This window comes from Acinonyx jubatus, chromosome C1, assembly GCF_027475565.1.
Source record: "Acinonyx jubatus isolate Ajub_Pintada_27869175 chromosome C1, VMU_Ajub_asm_v1.0, whole genome shotgun sequence".
Classification (NCBI taxonomy): Eukaryota; Metazoa; Chordata; class Mammalia; order Carnivora; family Felidae; genus Acinonyx; species Acinonyx jubatus.
In genome coordinates, this window is record NC_069381.1 from 109,627,614 (window position 1) to 109,648,897 (window position 21,284).

General features: G+C 34.7%; 1 protein-coding gene across 1 annotated transcript in view; it reads left to right on the forward strand.

Annotated features, from left to right (window-relative positions):
• MAP3K2 (mitogen-activated protein kinase kinase kinase 2) overlaps positions 1-21,284 on the forward strand; it is a 96,610-nt gene that overhangs the window by 49,696 nt on the left and 25,630 nt on the right. Inside the window, exons 2-9 of the mRNA XM_015062500.3 lie at positions 2,645-2,713; positions 6,332-6,450; positions 7,080-7,120; positions 8,371-8,470; positions 14,228-14,341; positions 14,723-14,810; positions 18,948-19,078; positions 20,183-20,262. Of these exons, the coding sequence (XP_014917986.1) occupies positions 2,707-2,713; positions 6,332-6,450; positions 7,080-7,120; positions 8,371-8,470; positions 14,228-14,341; positions 14,723-14,810; positions 18,948-19,078; positions 20,183-20,262 (680 nt within the window). The 5' untranslated portion in view covers positions 2,645-2,706. The remainder of the gene's footprint in view (positions 1-2,644; positions 2,714-6,331; positions 6,451-7,079; positions 7,121-8,370; positions 8,471-14,227; positions 14,342-14,722; positions 14,811-18,947; positions 19,079-20,182; positions 20,263-21,284) is intronic.

Here is a 21,284-nt window from a genome sequence, read left to right on the forward strand (position 1 = left end):
GGTTGAGTGTTCCGTGGAAGTTTTATAGTGTTATTCAAATCTTGTTTTCTCACTGATTTTTCTGTTTATCTATTGTTGAAAATTGGGCATTGAAATCTGCAGCAATTATTTTTGAATGATCTATTTCTCCTTTCAATTCTGTAATTTTCTTCTTCCTGTATATTGAGTTTATTGTTACGTGCATACGTATTTATAATTACTATAATATAGTATATACTATATTATAGTAATTATAATTGATGAACTGGCCATGTTTTCATTATAAGTGTTCTCCTTTGTCTCTAACAATTTTTGTATTCTCTTTTGTCTTCTATTAGTATAGCACTGTAGATCTTTTCTGACTACTGCTTGTGTGGTATATCTTTTTCCATCTTTTTACTTTCAGTTTTGTCTTTGAATCTAAAGTTGTGGACAGCATATGGTTGGATCATGTTATTATTTTTTTTAAGTTTATTTATATGTTAGTGCTGATGGGGGAGGGGCAGAGAGAGAGGGAGAGAGAGAATCTCAAGCAAGCTCTGCACTGCCAGCACAGATCCCAACATGGGGTTCCAACTCACAAAACCATGAGATCATGACCTGAGCTGAAACCAAGAGTTGACACTTAACCGACTGAGCCACCCAGGCGCCCCGCCCCGATCATGTTTTTTCTTTTCTTTTCTTTTCTTTTCTTTTCTTTTCTTTTCTTTTCTTTTCTTTTCTTTTCCCTCTTCTCTTCTCTTCTCTTCTCTTCTCTTCTCTTTCCTTTTTAATTTTTTTAATGTTTATTTTAGAGAGAGAGACAGAGTACAAGCTGAGAGGGACAGAGAGAGAGGGAGACACAGAATCTGAAGCAGGCTTCAGCCTGAGCTGTCAGTACAGAGCCCGATGCAGGGCTCAAACTCACGAACTGTAAGATCATGACCTGAGCTGAAGTTAGATGCTCACCTGACTGAGCCACCCAGGCGTCCCACCTGATCATGTTTTTTTAATCTACTGTGCGAATCTCTATCCTTTAAATGGTTTGTTCATTCCACTTATGTTTAATGTAATTACATATGGGTAGAATTACATCTGCTACTTTGTTTATATTTGTGTTTTATGTGTTGTATCCATTTTGTACACATTTTTCTATTACTGCTTTCTTTTGTGTTAGATATTTTCTAGTATGCTAATTTAATTTTATTTCTTTTGCTGCTTTTATAAAGTTTATTTTTACCAGTTGCTCCGGATATTAAAATTAATAACTTAAAACAATGTAGTTTGGGGGCACCTGGGTAGCTCAGTGGATTAAGCATCTTATTCTTGATCTCAGTTTAGGTCAGGATCTCATAGTTCATGGGATTGAGCCTTATATCAGGCTGTGTGCTGACAGTGTGGAGCCTGCTTGGGATTCTCTCTCCCCACTCCCCCTGCCCTCCCCTGCCCTTGCATGCTTTCTCTCTCTCCTTCTCTCTCTCAAAATAAATAAACAAAAAAAAAAATAACAAAAACCAAAAAATCATTATAGTTTGAGTTGATACCATCTTAATTACTGTGGTATGCAAACACTTTTATATAACACCATTCTTCCCCTTTGTGCTGTTACTGTTATATAAGTTATATTATTGTATCTTGTGTGCCCAACAAAACACTTCATATTATTGCTTTGTGCAGTTTCTTTAAACCTGTGTATTTCTTGTTGTTGCTTGTGGAGAAGAGTTAACATGGTAGGCCTCACTGCATATCCTTAGAAAGAACTGCTTAAAAGATCCACCCTTGGCTAGCATCTGAGAACTTACCTGGTCCATACCTGCCTAACTGATAAGAATGCTCGCTGTGCCTAAACTGCTTATACAAACAGTATAGTTTGTGCTGAATAGCTGCTTTTCTTCCGGGAGTTAGGAATTTTGGTGTATGCTAGGCAGAGGGTATGTATTGATCAGTCCCTAATAAAAACCCTCAGTGCAGAGTTTCCAGTTTTTCCTGGTGTTGTCATAACTGATTTCTGGGGTTGGGGGGAATTAAAGGTCTCATATGACTTTATTAAAAAAAGATCCTTAGGAGCTAGCCCTCACCTTCCCTGGTCTTTGCCCTGTTTGCCCTTTCCTTTAGCTTATTTTGCTTTTGTGCCCTTTTGCTATAGTAAATTATAGCTGTCAGTACTACTGTGTCACTGAGTCTGTTGAGTTCTCTAGCAAGCTCTTGAAACTGGGTGTTCCATTACATACTGCTATAATAGATTACCACAAATTTGGTGGCTTAAAACAACATAAATTTATCATCTTACAGTTTGGGAAGTCAGAAGTCTAAAATGAGTCTAACTGGGCCAAAATCAAGGTGTCAGCATTGCTATGGTTCTTCTGGAGGCTGTAGAGAAAAATGCATTTTTCTTGCCTTTCCCACATCCTAGCAGCTGCCTGTATTCATTGGCTCATGGCTGTCCCATTCCATCTTTAAAGCCAACAATGAGTGGTCAAGCTATTCTTTTGCAGTACCACTCTGACACTTTCCTGCTGATTGTTTATTTATAAGGATCCCTGTGATTATGTTAGGTCCAGCCAAATAACCCAGGATAATCCTCTTATCTTAAATTTGTTAATTTATCATATCTGCAGAGTTCCTTTTGCCATTATATATATATTTTTTTTAACGATTAAATGTGTTTATCTTTTTTTCTCCTCAGGCAGTAAAGAATGCTGATGGAAGAACCATTTTCCTAATTTTCAAATTGTTGAGCTGGTTGCCATGATGGGTGAGTTCAGACTAAAGGCAATTTTCATCTATAATTAAAGGATAAAATGGGGAAGAAAAATTTTTCTCTGTGTATATGACCAAACATTTTTATAAAGAAGTTTTATGATGTAATAGACTTCTGTAATGTTTTGTATTTAATAGATTTTAGATTAAAGCACTTTTTCAGTTAACTTACATATTTGGAATGACCATTTCATGCAGGATATCCTAGTAGGGACATTCAAAATAAACTACTAAAGTGGATTGAGATTTACTTAGAGTCTAATGGCCAGAGAGAATACTAGATAAGGAAACCTGACTTGTAAAGATTGAATAAATGCTGAAGAATGAATTGTTGTAACTACCCAACTATGTAATGTGGTATCATAATGTTAATGGCAAGGGAGGCTTTCCTAAAGTATGGGAGTGGGTTATAGGTTATTTACTTTTTTTCCCCCTTTTCTCCTTGTTGAAGTTTCCAACGTGAGGCAAGGATTGGACAGGGAAACACTAGAAATAAATGGACCAAATGGCACCCACCCCATCCTAAATGGGGAAAAAATGGACTGAGTAGTTGGAAGCTAAGTTTTTAAATCTAGACTGATCCCATTTTCTTAATTCTGACATATACTTGTTCATGTTTATCTTTGTCACATTTTTCTTATCACTTGTTTAACAAACGTTATTATTCACTCTTACATGCATGTATGTGACAGTATAGGCTAAAGAGCTTAAATTTGTTAATGTTCTTTAGTGGAGGGTCTGTACATTTTCAGTGTGTCTCCTTGTGGCAAGTGTGTAAGCCGAAGCTTCACCTTCCTGCTTTTTAAATTTCTCTTCATTTCTCTTTTTGTAACCATGTGTGTAGTGCCATCATGTGGCCCAAATTCTCCGCCCAGCTTCACCTCCAGTTCCAAATTGGATATCTTTTACTGAACTCCTATCATCTTTTCATTTTGGTTGTTCTCACTTGCAGTCTGAGCTGTGTATTAATCAAATCCAGTTGTACCATCCTTCTCAAATAACACTTCACTATAGTAAGCAACAACACAAGGAATAGTCATTGCTTAAAAACTTATACAAAGGTATTCACAGAAAACTGAATATTTTTAAAAGTATGAATCATAGGTATTTGAATTTTAGATTGAGGATGTTCTCCTGTAGTTATTTTACAAGCATAATGAATAAGCATAGAAGGAATTTAAACCTTTCTGATAAAAGATTTTATTGAAATTATTTCCCAAATAATTTGTTTTTGTGTTCAGGTAAATGTCTTTTCGGCATGTCAGAAACCCACTGCTTCATCTGTGTGCCTTTGGTCAGACTCTGGCCTCCTCCTGTAGGCATCCTCATTGCCTGTTTGGTCAACTCATGATCTTTAAGAAATTTATAACCTGTCATATCTGCCTAGTACCAATGACCACCACAGAGATTCTTGATAGAGTAAAGCAGCCTAAGAATTGTTACAAGAGTGCTTATAGTGGATGTTCACCACTTTGCATGATCTTTTGTGAATTTGTTAGTTTGCATCTTGTCAGCGTCCTCAAAGTAAGTTTCTTATTGGGTACTTAGGTATATCATGTGATTCTTCTTCAAGCTGGAAAAAGAAGGAACTCAGTTAAATTGCCCTTTATATGCATGTCATCTCACTGAGAAGTTACTTTTATTCAAATGGTCCTCCTTACTTTTTTACATCTACGATAGGAAGCCGTACTTGGTTTTTTTTTACTTTTATTTATTAAAAAAATTTTTTTTCTTAACGTTTATTCATTTTTTGGGAGACAGAGACAGTGCGAACGGAAGAGGGGGAGAGAGAGACACACATAATCCGAAGCAGGCCCCAAGCTCTGAGCTGTCAGCACAGAGCCCGATGTAGGGCTCAAACTCACAAACTGTGAGATCATGACCTGAGTGAGCTGAAGTCAGATGTTTAACCAGCTGAGCCACTCAGGCACCCCCATACTCATTTTTTTTAAACAAGGAAATTAGTATATGTAAATATGATAAGAGATTTAAGCCAGGCATCTGTTCATTTTGGTATTGTGATATTAAACATGGGAAAATATCTAAATTCAAGTGTTTAAGTTTTCTCTAATGAAGAAAATAATTAGAACATATATATGTACTTTTAAGTTTTCGAGTTCTTCTCTCTCGAATACTTAAAAGTATTACTTAAATACTTAAAAATCCAGTTAGGATTAAAGAGCTTACCTTTCTCGAGAAGGTTACATGAGAATATTTTATTCCAGTTGAGATCATTCTCAGCTTATTTTTTTCCTAAGGGCAGATTTATTTTTATCAATAAATGACATGTTCTGGCTTGGACCTGTGGACAGAACACACTTTGTGATTACATTATACCTGGCTGGCTCAGTTGCTGTTTGGCTAAGGTGATGTGATGAAATTATATTTTACAAAGAATATTTTGTGAAGGATTATAAAATTTTCTCTAAACCTGGAATTTACTGATAAAACCTTTGGCAGCATTAATTTTAATTTTAATTTAAATTTAATATGCAAGCAGTCTCATAGAGCAGAATATATTGAGTATTATAAAAAATTAATACATTAGGAAAGTCAGCTATTTTGTGTGTTTGAAAGGCTGATGAAGCCATTGAATTGCCACATTCTTTTTAATGATTTCTCTTTACAGGGTAAAGCATGTTTTAATTATTACTACTCTGAAACATAAATTATTGCTCACCAAAATGGTTACATCTTAAAATGTAATCTGTAAAAGTCCTTCAATTCCTTTATTGATTATTTGCTGATTATCATTAGTAGAATTGGTTTAATTCTAGTGATTTACTAGTGAAAATCAATTAAATTATCTCCAAACTTTCCCAGAGAGCATATAATTGGTATTACTAGGAGACTCAGACTTACAGTCTTAGAAAGAAATTTTTGATTTATTTGGAAGAAATTAAAAGTTCATGATCCTTTCACTCAGTTTTATGGATTCACCCCCCCTTTTTTTTTAAAGGAATGCATTTTTCTTACATTGTTACATTTTAAGTCGTTACTGGCTGAGATCCTTAAGCAGCCTATTAAATATAGTCTTGTTGAACTTTATGGTGAGGAAGTACTTACAAATATCAGTAGGTCATTTATTATTCACAGATAAAGCCTTTTGTTTCTGACTTGAAATACTGATGAAAATCTCTAAAAGGAATTCTGTACTTTGAACATAAATGCCAAATAATGATGAAAGTCATTTATTTTTTCCCTACTAGCTTTAATTAAAATTTTAGCTATTCTATTGATGTTTTATTTAGGAATCACAGAAAGTAATTTGTCATGATGGGGCTGTTTTCACCCATACACTAGGATGTTACATTATTAGAAGAATCAGAATGAGTTTATCTTGCCTATAAATGTCTCATGTGTAAACATCTAGTATGATGCTAGTGCTTGAGTCTAGTGCAGTTTTAATGTTACTTGTATTCAGTTTTTAAATAATGGAAATTTTATTTCACCAAAATAATAGAAGTATAGCATTGAAAATGTTCTAGATGCATTTTTGCGTTAAATTAACGCATTTTGCATTAAATTTCATGATCAAATTTGTGTTTGATGTCTATGATAAATACATATTGAAATTATGATTCTTTGCATCTATTATTTTAAAAATACCTAGATGATCAGCAAGCTTTGAACTCAATCATGCAAGATTTGGCTGTTCTTCATAAAGCCAGTAGACCGGCATTATCTTTACAGGAAACCAGAAAAACAAAATCGTCATCACCAAAAAAGCAGGTATTCTAATAAACACATATTTTTATTGTATGAATTATTTGCCTTGAATATCCTAATCTTATAGAGGGTTTGTTTAAAATGTTTGTCTTTTACATTTTTGAATCAAATATTTTTTGTCATACATTTTTCCTAACGGGTGTGCATTTTTAAAAATGGTAGTTTTCATTGAATGTAGTAACTGCCCTCTAATACTGATATTTCATCCATTCTTAAAGCACTTAAGATAAACAAATTGTTTTTATTTAAAGTAGTCTGTTCTGTTTACAAATGAGCATCATTTTGATTTTTGTAACTCAAATTTGTTTGAGATGTCCAACACGAAAAGTGGGAATCCAATGCTCTGTATTTCCCTCTCATAGGTTTAGCAAGGGTCTCATAGGCATGATCACTAAGAGATTTTGGTGCTCTTTGCTTTCAGCCCAGAGTCAGCAACACAGTTCTCAACTCAGCTCTTTGACAGACATTATGAATTGATTGGAGTTCACACTGAAAATGAAACCTCCTTTCCCCCTGCTTTTTTTTTTTAAATGAGTGACTAAGGGGGAAAAAAAATGAGTGACTAAGAAAAAATATCTAGAAATTGTAGAAATTTTATCTGATCTCTGAAATGATTTATCATTTCATTACAGAATGATGTGCGAGTCAAATTTGAACACAGAGGGGAGAAAAGGTAAGCAAAGAAACACTACATGCCAGTTTATTGATTTAATCAAATAAGTCATAAAAACCATTAAAAGTTTTTTCTGGACTTTAGTGAAAGTTGATGGCTTACAAATTGAGAATGGAATAGTCCTTTGGTAATGTGTAACATGTACTTAGACTTAAAATAGAGTCTGTCAAAATTTAGGCTAAAGTTTAGTAACAATTATTAATGTTTTTATTTTAGGAAATAAAAAAATCTTGGATAATACAGCCTTTAAATATTACTATTTCCTTTTATTTTTACTCAGTGGAAATCAAATATATTTCTCCTTATCATAATTGTATTGTCCCTTCAGATATTATATAAAGCTTATGTACATGGATTTAGCATTCATAATTTTGATTATTCTCAAGAGACCTCAGTCATATGACATATATTTGATTAGTAACATTGAGGAAGATGATTGGAATGGTGGCTGTAAATTAATTAGCAGAGGGATAAGCCTAGCCTTCCATTGGGTATCTGTATCTTAGTGCAGTGGTAGAGGTGGTGGTGGTGGTGGTGGTGGTGGTGGTGGTTGACAACAAAATTGTTAACAAGGCCTAATAGGAGATAGAGAAGATGGGATTTCACTTCTGTTATTGGTGTCTCATTAAATCCAGTTAGTGGAAGAGCATCCATTTTAAGGGCTTTAAACAGGCTCATGAGTCATATAACCTGAAGATGTAAAAATGTTTTATACAGAGATGTCAACAAAATTGGATATACCACAAATACCATCCACTTGTCCAACGTGCTTTTTTCCTATTGTTCTTTTATGGATATTTTCTCAATTCTTTCCATTCATTGAGCATTATTTATTAAGTACTATAAGTATTGGACCATAAAGGAATAAAGTGAGCAGAACAAACATGGTCCCTCCCCCATACTACAGTCTAATATAGTAATTTCCAAGCTTAGGTGCTTGCTCCCAGGGTCAGCACAGGCTAATCTTTTGAGACACAGGAAGAAAATACTAGAATTAAAAAGTTTTAATTTTATAAAAATACTTATTTTGGGGATATGCTTACATGATATATAGGTCCTCAGAAATGTTGAGTTGATAAAGGTACAGAAATCAAAATTTGAATCTCCAAAGAACAAACAACTTTATTCTTTTAATAGTTTTGTTGCATTCCATTATACAGAGGTCACATAGTTAGGTTTAATTTTAATCACTTTTTTCAGTGAACATTTTACAGCTGCTCTTTAATAATCTTAAAATTCTGTCCACATAGAATCCTTCAGTTCCCCAGACCAGTTAAACTGGAAGATCTGAGATCTAAGGCTAAAACTGCCTTTGGACAGTCTATGGATCTCCATTATACCAATAATGAGGTAAACATGTACAATTTAACTTTCAATAGCTCTTATTTTGGAAAGTGGTATGTTCATTTAAGAGATGGTTTTAGGAATATTTATTTAGAAATTGATAAGGATATGGTATGCTAGAGAAACAAAACACGTAAATTTGTAAATTTTAACTAACTGAACTGTGTGTTTTCCATTGTGGAAAGATTTAAAGACACTACTGTGCAAGTAATTGAATGAGAACATATTGAGGGAGGAAATATACGTATTACTTAGAAGTTTGCTGCTTATTTATGTTTTATTTTCACTCTGTGTACTTTTTTTTTTTAATTATCCTCAAGTTAACATACAGTATAGTGTTGGCTTCAGGAGTAGTAGAATTCAGTGATTCATCTCTTACATATGACACCCAGTGCTTAATCCTGAAGAGTGCCTTCCTTAATGCCCCCATCACCCATTTAACCCACTCCTCCCAACGCTCAGTTTGTTCTCTGTATTTAAGTCTCTTATGGTTTGTGTCCCTCTCCTATTTTTATCTTCTTTTTCCTTCTCTTCCCCTATGTTCATTGTTAAATTTTCTCAAATTCCGCAATGAGTGGAATAGCTATAAACACTGAGGTGCATGTGCCCCCTCAAGTCAACATTTTTGTATCTTTTAGATAAATTCCTAGTAGTGCAATTGCTGGGTTGTAGGGTAGTTCTATTTTTAATGTTTTGAGGAACCTCCACACTTTTCCAGAGTGGCTGTAACAATTTGCATTCCCACCAACAGTGCAATAGGGTTCCCCTTTCTCCACATCCTCGCCAACATTTGTTGTTTCCTGAGTTGTTAATTTTAGCCATTCTGACAGGCTTGAGGTGGCATCTCATTGTGGTTTGGGTTTGCATTTTCCTGATGATGAGCGATGTTGAGTATCTTTTCATGTGTCTGTTTGCCATCTGGATGTCTTCTTTGGAAATTGTGTACACTCTACTTTTTGATGAACTGTCTTTTTTTCTCATACTCTACATTTGGGTGTATAGACAATAGAGCTTTGGTAGTCAGACAGTTTAGCTAAAACTTTAAAGGATTATTTTCAAGTTGCTTAGGATATGATTAGATCATTATGTACATGTGATTTTAAGGGCTTCATCTGGCACTGAGGAGCTCTGTGTTCTGGACCACCCCCCTTTTTTTAATGTTTATTTATTTTTGAGAGAGAGAGACAGAGAGAATACAAGCAGGGGAGGGCAGAAAGAGAGGGAGAAAAAGAAAGTGAAGCAGGCTCCATCCAGGCTCTAAGCTGTCAGCACAGAGCCCGATGCAGGGCTCAAACCCATGAACTGTGAGATCACGACCTGAGCCGAAGTCGGACACTTAACTGACTGAACCACCCAGGCGCCCCTGGAAAATCCCCCTTTGAACCTCCTTAAAATTCAGATTGGATTAGATAATCCCTGAGGTTTCTTTAAGATCCTATGCAATCTCAAGATCTTGAATCTTAAAAATTTCAGGGACAATTTAATTGGTTAATTTGTTGTTTTCTCAGAAAATACTTGCTGAATTTGCCAGGCATAATGCCATGATTCATGAATTGCAGTGCTTCATGGAGTTTATAGGCTTGTGTTTGTGGTAGAAGCAGACAACTAAATAATGAGTTGTTCAAATATATTAAGTTCTTTGAAGGACAGGCATAAAATATCATGAAAAACAATGAAGGCAAGGGCAGGCAGTACCTGTTCTGTTTAGATGGTACTAAGGAAGAACTAAGGTGGTAATATTTAATTACTGTCACTTGAAGTATGAAAAGCCAAACTTGCAAAAAGTTTGAGGGCAAGAACATTCTTGGTAGAGAGCCATTGAGAAGCATACCTACAGAGATCCTAAGATGGAAAAGACTAGTTATGTTTCAGGAATAGGAAAGTACTAGTGCGAATGGAGTAATGGTGGAGAGCTTACTAAAAATTAACTTGAGAGAACATGTAAAAGTGCTTTGCAAATGTTAAAACATTGAGCAAATAAAAATATTTGAAAATACTAGATTTTCAAATGAGTCATTATTAATTTAAAACAAAAACTATGTTAATGTAGTTTGTCTAAAGAAACCACTTACAACTGAAAGCAGAACATATTTTGAGAAAGCAAAAATCCATATTCAAACAAATAGTATCCCTGAACAAAGTGATGAGTATTATACTATAGTAATACCTTAATATTTTATTTTTTAATAATTTTTGGGTTTTCATTTAGCCACGAACACCTCTTGTTGCCTGGCCCTGTCTTGGCACTTAACTATTTCTTTTTGTGCCAGCCTGATTTCCACCTGCCAGTCTGAGGGCTTTTTAGAGGTACAGCCATAGGGTCTAGGCAGAAATACAGATGGGGTACCAGGGGGTGATGGGAGAATGAGACTCAAGGATGGTGTGGGAGGTGGGGATAGGTAGGTTCCACTTAACAACAATGGTAACTTGCTGGATAACACATCCTTTATAGGCCCCTTTCCTGTCTTCCCCATTCCTCTGTACCAGTGTTTCCTGGTACATTTTCCCACATACAAAGGCTTGAACTTGAGTCTTTATTTCGTGGTATGATTTTAGGGGAATCCAGATATATATTTGTTTTTGATTTTAGGGGAATCCTGATATATCTTTGTTTTTGTTTGGCCTAAAATTGTATGATGGAAAGCTTTCAAATGCCAAGATACATTAAGTCTACAATATTGTCTTGGTCTAGCAGTCTAGTAGGTCTATCAAGAAAAATGAGGTCAGTTTGACATAATTGGCTCATATTGTACCTGTTCTAGGTCCTAGAATTGCTGTTTCATCCCCCTGAGTTCTCCAATTTGTTTATATAATTTTTTCTAGAGTTTTCTTAAGGATTGACACCAAGCTAATCTGTAGTTTCAAGAACCTTCTCCCTTTTTCTAAAAGTTGGAAAATTTCTCCCATTTTCAGTTTCTTTTTCTCATGCTTTCTAAGGATTTCTGTGAGTGGTTCTGCCATTATATCTGGGTGGCCTCTTGGCAGGAATGTGGTAGAAGAGACATTAAGTAGGGTAAGATCACGTTTAAAATTTCTCACAACTAAGAGATTCTTTTGAGACTGTGATTCTGTGAGTTAACCATGTCCTGATTCACATCATGACAAACCCAATGCATGCCCTTCAATACTGAGGGTACTAGGGAAAAGCTTATAAGGTCTATTAGTTTTGTGGATGTATGGACAAGCAAAAAACTCATTTATACTGCTTGTTATTCCAGTTCTATAGATATTTTTTTTCTAGTATAAATCCCTGTGTTCTAAAAGAACCATTATTCTGTAAACTTCTAGTTTGCCAGACTCAAAACAATGAGATTTAAGCTGTGATTGGTTGGCTCTGTTAGTTGGGTTCCTCTTTATCTAATAGTGTCAAGCATGTGTGTTGTTGTGTGTGTGTGTGTGTGTGTGTGTATGTGTGTGTTGCCACGGGAGATAGATGTGAAGGTGTGCAGGCAAGGAAAGTGGATTTTCTAAGATCTTTCTCTCTTTTTTAAGTGTTTATTTTGAGAAAGTGCTGTGGAGGGGCAGAAAGAGAGAGTAGAGAGAGAATCCCAAGCAGGCTGTGCGCTGCCAGTGCAGAGCCTGATGAGGGGCTTGATCTTGAACAAACCATGAGATCATGATCTGAGTTGAAATCAAGAGGCAGAAGCTTAACCAGCTGAGCCACCCATGTGCCCCAGATCTTTCCCATTTTAGATGGTTAGAGGAAGAAAACCTTTCTATGGACTATTATCATGTGTCACTGTGCAAAGTCAGGCAAATAAATCACTTCTTTTAAATTTAGATTCTATTGCATGGGCTTCAGGACCTAATTTTGAGTTTTTGGGAAGGATTCACATTAACCCACAACTGATGTATCAGTATTAAGACAGAGGGAAGTAGATTTCATGACTGAGGCTGAAATGAATTCACTAAGCAGGAAAACATTGTGTAATGTATTTAATGTAATTTAGATAAGCTGGGATTTGTTATTAACTCTTAGTCCTCATTTTAAAATTGGTAATAGGTGACTTTAGAACATACAAGGGATCACATGAGAACCATAGGCAGTAGCCCAAGCTGCCAATATATATACTCCTCCACAATGCCCAGATTTCACATTAGTAAACTGAAGAACAACAAAATCATTTATGTTAATATTTTGTTATTGTGATTTAAATCGTGTCTTTTCTCCCCAGAAGCAACAGTGTCTTGGAGAAGTAAGCGATCCAATTATCAATAAATGTATAGTAAAAGTAAATATTCAGGTTTTCCCCTCAAATGAAAAACTGGGAAAAAAAATCATCTTTGCTTTAAAATGTTTTCTAGTACTTAAAATATAATTAAAAAGAATACAAAAGATAGGAACAAGATGTACCAATATGGTTCAAAATCAATAGGAAAATAAAAGGATATTCTTTTTCATTTATGCTTATTCTGTGATACCAAACAGTTAATATTCTTTTTTTATTAGAAAAAAAAATTCTCATAGAGGAAAAAAAGGCCTGGTTATAGTAGGTAAGTTGGAATAGTACAAAACTACTAAAGTAGCTACAAACAGATATTGGGAATATAATTTCAAGTACCTATTAAGTAAATTTAAGTGGATTGTACGGTGGAAATCACGTTAGTCTGGAATCCACATTATTTGTGTTTGGAAGCCTTTATTAAAACAATGGCTTTTTTCCATAAAGAAATCTGCAGAGAATGCACACCATGTCAGCTTGTGGGTTTGGGTACAGATGATGCTTTTGCCATATGATATGCATTAAACAGTATTTACCAAGTAGTTGCCATGCATTCTCTGTGTCAGTTATTAGTGCCTCTGTCCTCAAGGCATTCATACTGTAAAGGACCCCAAACTAACTAGGCCTTTACATTTGAATGGCTTCTATACTGTACTTAATTAGAGCAAGGTAACAAGTGTGCAATAGGTTCATTTATTTTTATTCTGTCCTTTCAGTGAAATGGAATATACTTTGAAGATTATTGACAGTTGTCCTAAGCGATTAAGTTTACATTTTTTTAAAAAAAGAAAAGAGTATTTGATTTCCTTAAGTTGTGTGAATCATGCTTTCTCATAGACCTTTCAGAGGCTTTTTGTCCTTTATAATGTCTGATCCATAAGAGGATCCAATCTGCTAATGAAAGCAGATTTCCACATTTAGAGTTTACTATGGATGGCTGACCCATTTAGCTGATTTATTGCTGGTGTAGTCACCAGGATCAGAGGGAGCCCCAGGTGGACTGTAGATTGCAGGTACATTGTTAGTGGTCCCTCCATGGCAGCTGCTACAGATGCTCATTGTATTTGGGATGGTGATACTCACTGTAGGTATGCAAATCTGGAGAATGCAAATTCGTGGTAGTATTACTGTAGAGAAAAACCTGAGAGTTTCATCAATGCAGATGAAGGATAGTATTGTATGTAGTTTTTGTGTGTACTCCTTAATGCTGTTTTGAGGTAAAGATACTATACTTTACATTTTGCAACATTATGGAAATATCCTAGAAAATTAATCTTTAACCTTTAAATGTGTTTTTTAGAAGAATTTAATGATGATTAAAGCAAAAAAATTTTTTATCCATATTCAGTCTTATGATTTTAGTGGTGGCAGGATGGGAAGAGTGAAACAATTTAGATACATCTATTCATTCAGAATTTCATTATACTGACAAAGAGCCAGGGTATTTTGAAATTTATAATTCCGTAGTAATGAAGATGGTCCTGAAAGGACTTCACCCGGTGAGATGGTTGCATGATTCATTATGTTCCCTTCTGTTCAGTTGGTAATTCCATTAACTACCCAAGATGACTTGGACAAAGCTGTGGAGCTGCTGGATCGTAGTATTCATATGAAGAGCCTCAAGATATTACTTGTAATAAACGGAAGTACACAGGTATGCATTGAGACATCTTTCAGTAAGGATTATAGGATTTGTGCCTGTGAAATATGAAACATAGTTACATTCTATAATCATTGATATATTTTCAATATAATGAAATGTAAACTTACATAATGTAATTGCTATAGTTTTATATCCTTGCTCCTCAAAACCATGTAGCCAAAATCATAAGTAAGTATAATATACTGTACATATGGAACTAATAGAAATACTGAGAACTTGGGAAAATTTATGCTGGAAATAAAGTTTCAAAGAATAGATTTGATAAGACCTACAAACAGTGTAGAATATCTAGGTTGTATTTGGTGGGGGGAAGGATTCTGTTTAAAGCCCCAAAAGGGGAAGAATAGTATTAATCATCCCCTTTCCTTATAGGCTGCTAATTTAGAACCATTGCCATCACTAGAAGATTTGGATAACACAGTATTTGGAGCAGAGAGGAAAAAACGGCTTTCTATAATAGGTAAGAATGATAGTGTTCGAACCATAAAATGGACAATTTCTCAGTTTCTTCTTCATCCTTTAATGTAGGCCAGCACCTAAACATAACCCTGATAAATAGCAGCCTGTCCCTGTACTCTGTAATTTTTCCCAGGTACCTGTGTTCTAGTTTCTTATGTCCCTTCAAAAGTTACATCAAGTGTTGTAAGATTAACAATCTCAAGCTTAAATATTTTTTCTTATATACTTAGGATATTTTAATATTTAACAAATTTAAATAAAACCTCTAGTTATTTTAATTATAAAAATAACCAGAGAGAAGAAATTAAAAGAAGTAATTCCAATATATTAAAATTAATGGATGGACTAAGTTCATAAGCCTTTCTCTAAGTTTTAGTTATTGCAGTACTATCAAATGCATTGCTAAGAGTTTCCAGATTGTTTTTTTTTAGTATTCATTATTCATCATTAATAATAGACTATTAAAATTAAGCTTGTGGTACAAAGCAGAATGGATCCCGTGTGCTGTTTGAAGGAGGCCTATTAGGGAGACAAGGGTGAGGCAGAGGTGCTCTGAACTCCCCAGTTCTGTGGATCTTCTTCAGTTAGCATAAAACATTAATAATAATCTGCATTTTTATATGATAAAAGCATTACATTGCTCAAAAACCACTGGTATAAATATATTTTAACAGGGCAGTGAATGTGACAACATGAAAACGTATGTGAGGTATGGACTTGAAAGGGAAAAGTAGAGGAGGAAGTGAAACAGATGAATGGAGAGGGAGGAAGCAGGAGGGTGGGACAAAATGAGAGATATGGTTGGGACTCCAAGACTGGTAACAGAAAAGGATTGTTAATAACACAAGAAGAGATTAAATTGGCATATGGGCCAACCCCCATATATCCGTTAGTGATCTTTTGTTTTGGCCCCCCAGGAAGAAGCTACTTAACTACTTCCTTCTAAGTATCTGTCTTACTTAAGTCCTACTTTTGGTTTCAGAAATGCTGGAAATGTGAGCAGCAGCGATGATATACAAGCAAAATAGAAATTGTTTATCTTTATTCAGATATATTTTTATATGGTTTAGAATTTGGGTGAAGGAACATTAGGAACACCTGAATTCAGATTCCATCTCTCTAATTAACTTGAGACCAATAATGTTCTTCTCATCTTTAAATCATGGGATTCTTGTGGCAATAGGTTGAGAAAACACTTTTAAAGAACATTTTGCTTTTCAAACTAGAAAACATGACTGTTATTAAACCTACATTTCTTTCTTCATTCCCTTTTCTTATCACATTACAGTATGTATCATTTTAAAGTAAAAATTGCCAGTCACTGTAGTTGCATTAGAACAAGCTGAATGCTCTACTTAAATTGACATTTTAAGTTCATTTTGAATTAAAACTCTACTGAGTACCTCAATCTTGTCCTACTAGTAAATATTCTTATTTGAGTTCAGTGCTAGCATAAGAAGAAGCTGGAAATTATAATGGAGAAAATTGTTGGTTTTTATTGGTACCTCTTTAAACCTAGAATAGCTTTGATAGATATGACCACCATCTTTTTTCCTTATTTATTGATAATTATTCTCTTTAATTATTTTCATAAAAGATAGCTAGAGGAAAAACTACCTTTGGGATGAGTATATTCTAGTGTGGAGGTCTCAACCAAGAGTGCGTTGGCATACCCATTACCAATAAAAGTTAAGAAAAAAGGGTTTTCTTTGGGTATAAATACCCAGTAGTGGAATTACTGGGTCATATGGTAGTTCTGTTTTTAATTTTTTTGCTGGACCTCCATACTGTTTCCAAGGTATCAATTTACATTTCCACTGACAGTTGATGAGGGTTCCTTTTTCTCCACATCCTCATCAATACCTCTTGTTTCTTAGGTTGTTGATTTAGCCATTCTGACAGGTATAAGGTAGTATGTCATCATGGTTTGATTTTCATTTCCCTGATCATGAGTGATGTTGAGCATCTTTTCATGTGTCTGCTGGTAAAATGAAATTCAAAGAAATTTGAAGAAAAGCTAATTCAAAACAATATATGCATCCCTATGTTTATTATACTAGTATTTACAAAGCCAAGATATGGATGTAACCTAAGTGTCCATGGATAGATGAAGGATAAAGAAGATGTGGATATGTATATATAGAGTGCTGTATTACTCAGCCACCAAAAAGAATGAGATCACGCCATTTGTGAGAACACAGTGGACCTAGAGGGTGTTATGTTAAGTAAAATAACTTAGAGAAAGATACCATATGATTTCATTTATATGTAGAATCTGAAAAGCAGAGCAAATGAATAAACAAAAAATCAGACTCTTAAATACAGAGAACAAACTGGTGATTGTCAGGGGATTGGGAGGGTGGCCAAATAGGTGAAGGGGATTAAGGGGCACAAACTTGCAGTTATAAAATAGATAAGTCATGGAGATGAAAAGCCCAGTATGGAGTCAATAATATTGTAATAATATATGGTGACAGATACTGACTATACTTAGAGTGGTGAGCATGAGAACTGTCAGATCATTATGTTGTACACCTGAAACTGTTACAACATTGTGTGTCAACTAGACTTTAATAAAAATAAATAAATAAAAAGAAAAAGGAATTATCTAGTAAGGAGATGAAGAGACTTTCATAGCATTTTTTTCTTCCCTGTCTCCTTTTAGTAATGAGTATATTGATCTTTTATAAACAAGAGTATATGGAAGGAGTAAAAATATTAGGGATAATGTCATTGTACCTATTACAAAGCCTAAATAACCCTTGGCTCAAAGTTCAGTTACTGATTATTTTAGAGTCAAGCAGAGAGTTATCTGTTCTGTTCAAATCTTTTGGTAATCACTTTGTTCTTTTTCTCCCTATCTCCTCACTCACAAATGCTAGCATATACTTACAGTGACCCCTTTTTATAAGGCAAAGCCTTTTGCTTTCAATCTCACCAAAACTTAAATGCCCACATGACCTCCCCATATCTTTTTTTTTAATAGTTTAATTTCAGAATATTTGGAGGAAAAGAGAGCTGTGTTAATAAACATAGCATTATTTCTATAAAACCAGGTAAAAATAAAATGGATTATTGTCTCATAAGAAATGATGTGATTAACTAGGTGAACTATATTAGATTTTCTGCTTTTCTGAATTATGAAGAAATTTAAATGCCAGGAATATGGCTTGTGATAAAACCTAATTTTAAAGTACCTGAGAATAAAATTCAGGATTCTAATTTGAAAATACTCTAATATGGCTTAAGTGACTTAGAAAGTAATCTCACTTTAGGTTTTTAAAGATTAAGGAGAGGGAATGGAAAGAACATTATGGAACCAGATGTGCCTAGCACATACTCAGTGTGAATAATTTTATCATTACAACACCCTTGCAGAGGAGGGATTTTGTCTTTTTTTTTTCTTTGTTTATCTTAAGTGCTGGCTTTATTCAGTTCTTTAACCTATTTTTAAAATTCAAGTATAATTAACATACAGTGTTAGGTTAGTTTCAGGTGTATGATAGAATGATTCAGCAGTTCTCTGTGTTTCTTAGTGCTCATGAAGATAAGTGTACTCTTGACCCTCTTCACCTATTTCACCCATCCCTCTGCCCACCTCCCCTATGGCAACCACCAGTCTGTTCCCTAAGAGAGGAGGGATTTAGTCTTCTGTTGACAGGTGAGGAACCAGGTTTGTGGGGGTTGGATAATTTTACCAAAGACAATACAGTTGGTAAATAACTAGAACTGAGATTTTAAACTGAGGTATAAAGTCCACATTCTTTCCACGACATTATGATGCCTTCCATAAGTTATGTTAAAGGGTAACATATATCTAGGTACAAATGACCCTTGGAAGTTCAGAAGCAATGGCATCTAAAAATCTTTATTATCAGCCCCATAACACAGTTGTCAGCAGTTAGAAGAACATACCATCTAATAAGAATAAATGAATATTACAGTGAGGTTAATAATTATAATAGGGTGGGAGTTTAGACAGGTATAAAACATTTGAAGATTTATAGAAATGAATGTTCTTGTAAGTTTTAAAAACTGGATTTCAGTAGTTACTGAAATCCTGTATTTATATTTAATTGAAACAAAAATTAGTTCCCAGTTGATATTTATAAAATCATGTAACTTTTTTTCCTTTGAGGTCCCACTAGTAGAGATAGAAGCTCCCCTCCCCCAGGATACATTCCAGATGAATTACACCAGGTTGCCCGGAATGGGTCATTCACCAGTATCAACAGTGAAGGAGAATTCATTCCAGAGAGCATGGACCAAGTAAGCAAAAGTTGGATGTGGTTTTTCATTTCACTTAAAGGGATGTTGTCAGGATTTGTGTGGTTTGGCAGGTATCCTGTGTTTGTGTGTGTGTGTGTGTGTGTGAGAGAGAGAGAGAGAGAGAGAGAGGGAGAGAGAGAAAGGGAGGGAGAGACCTCTTCTCCCATGTCTTCCTTAAGTGAACAAAATAGTAAAAGAATATAGGATAATGCCCACTAACTTACATGTGCCTGTGTGCATTCATGTATAAACAAAGCTGGAATAAAGCTGGTTTTCTTATTTTGTCCATCCATAAATAAATGAATGCATTTGTTTGTAATCCTGGGATTGACATTCAGATTTTTAATTAACATTTGAAAGATATAGTGAAGGGTGCCTGGGTGGCTCAGTTAGTTAAGTGTCTGACTTCCAGCTCAGGTCACAATCTCACAGTTCATGAGTTCAAGCCCCGTGTCAGGCTCTGTGCTGACAGCTCAGAGCCTGGATAGAGCCTGTTTCAGATTCTGTGTCTCCCTCTCTCTCTGTTCCTCGCCTGCTCATGCTCTGTCTCTCTCAAAAATAAACAAACATAAAAAAAATTTAAAAAGAAGAAAGATATAGTGAAACTAAAGATATTTAACTTTGTGAAGCTGAGGTTTGTCAACTTTTTAAAACATTGTAAATGTTTTAATAATGTAGCAGCCACAATGTCATTATTCTCAATTTGAGTGGGGCTTTAGTCAGTGTTCAGTAAGCAAAATTATGTGAAATCTTTTAGCTTTTACTTATTTAGCTAGTAATCTTATAGAGAAAATATTTTTCCCTTAGGATATTTTGAAGTTGTAGCCTACCTACAAGGGACCACTACATTTAAAATATTAAAAAATTAGTAACTCTGGGGAGAGGTGACTGCTGTTGGATATGGGGTCTTCTTGTGGGTACTGAAAGTGTTCTGCGACAGTGGTGAGGGTTGCACAACTCTCAGTATACTGAAAACCATTAAATTGTACACTTTAAATAGGTGAATTTTATGTTACATGAATTGTATCTCAATAAAGCTGTTTAAAAACCCAGTAACTTCTGGTTGTACACATTGAATCATGGAGGAACTTTTTATTTTTCTAGATGCTGGACCCATTGTCTTTAAGCAGCCCTGAAAATTCTGGCTCTGGAAGTTGTCCATCACTTGATAGTCCTCTGGATGGGTAATATGGATTGTAGTTTTTATTTTTTAATGTATGTGGGTACATATGCATATATATAGCATGTCAGAGGAATGTAATTGATACTCGTCCATACTTAGGCCAAATGAATTTTTTTAGTTTGAACAAATCCCTTAACTTCATGGGGCTCAGTATCTTTATTGGGTAAAATGATACCTGGTTATAATATTATCAGTATTTCTGCTTGCCAAAACTGTGTTTGAAACTAAATGCAAACTTAGAATGTACATTTACTTATAAAACTATGTTGGTGAAACTTCTATCAAATTTCTCATTAATACCTTTGGTTTTGGAGGTTTCTTGAGTTGTTTTCACCTGTTTAGGATTATGTTCATTCTGGCACCAGGTTATAGATAACTTACTTTTTTGGTAATTGTGGCCCAGAATGTTGGCTGTCATTTAAAATTTAAGTAGTGTACATTTGTTTTGTGTGAAATGGCTGTTCAGAAATATAAGCTGGGTGAAGTTGCAACTGTGGATTTTTAGTTACAAGTGCTCCTTCTCTTCTGGTCTCAATAAGACAGTGTTCACATGTAGCAGGCAAAGTCATCCTGTAGCACACAGTCTGTACTTTACCTATTTGATCTCCTCTGGGATTTCTTTTTAGAAGCAAATTCTGAAAATAATAATGAATACTGTATGGAAATACACATTTAATTTTCTTTTACCTGTATAGATAAAACCTTTGTGCCCATGTCTACCTCAAGATAGATATCTGAAACATTTAAGAAATTCAGGAAAATAGTAATGTGGAAGCTATATATTGAGCATTTAATATTTGAAAGACACTGTCCTAAGCAATATATGTACACACCATTGATGAGTTGGAAATTATTATCTCATTTTTATAGATGTGGAAAATCTCAGAAAGGTGATTTGCCAAGATTGCAATTGCTGATTAAATGGTAGAGCTACGATTAAAACACAGGTGTTTGCCAACATCTGTAATTCCAAAACTTAACATTTTTACTGCCATACCCTATAGGTTAATATATTTTAAAAAT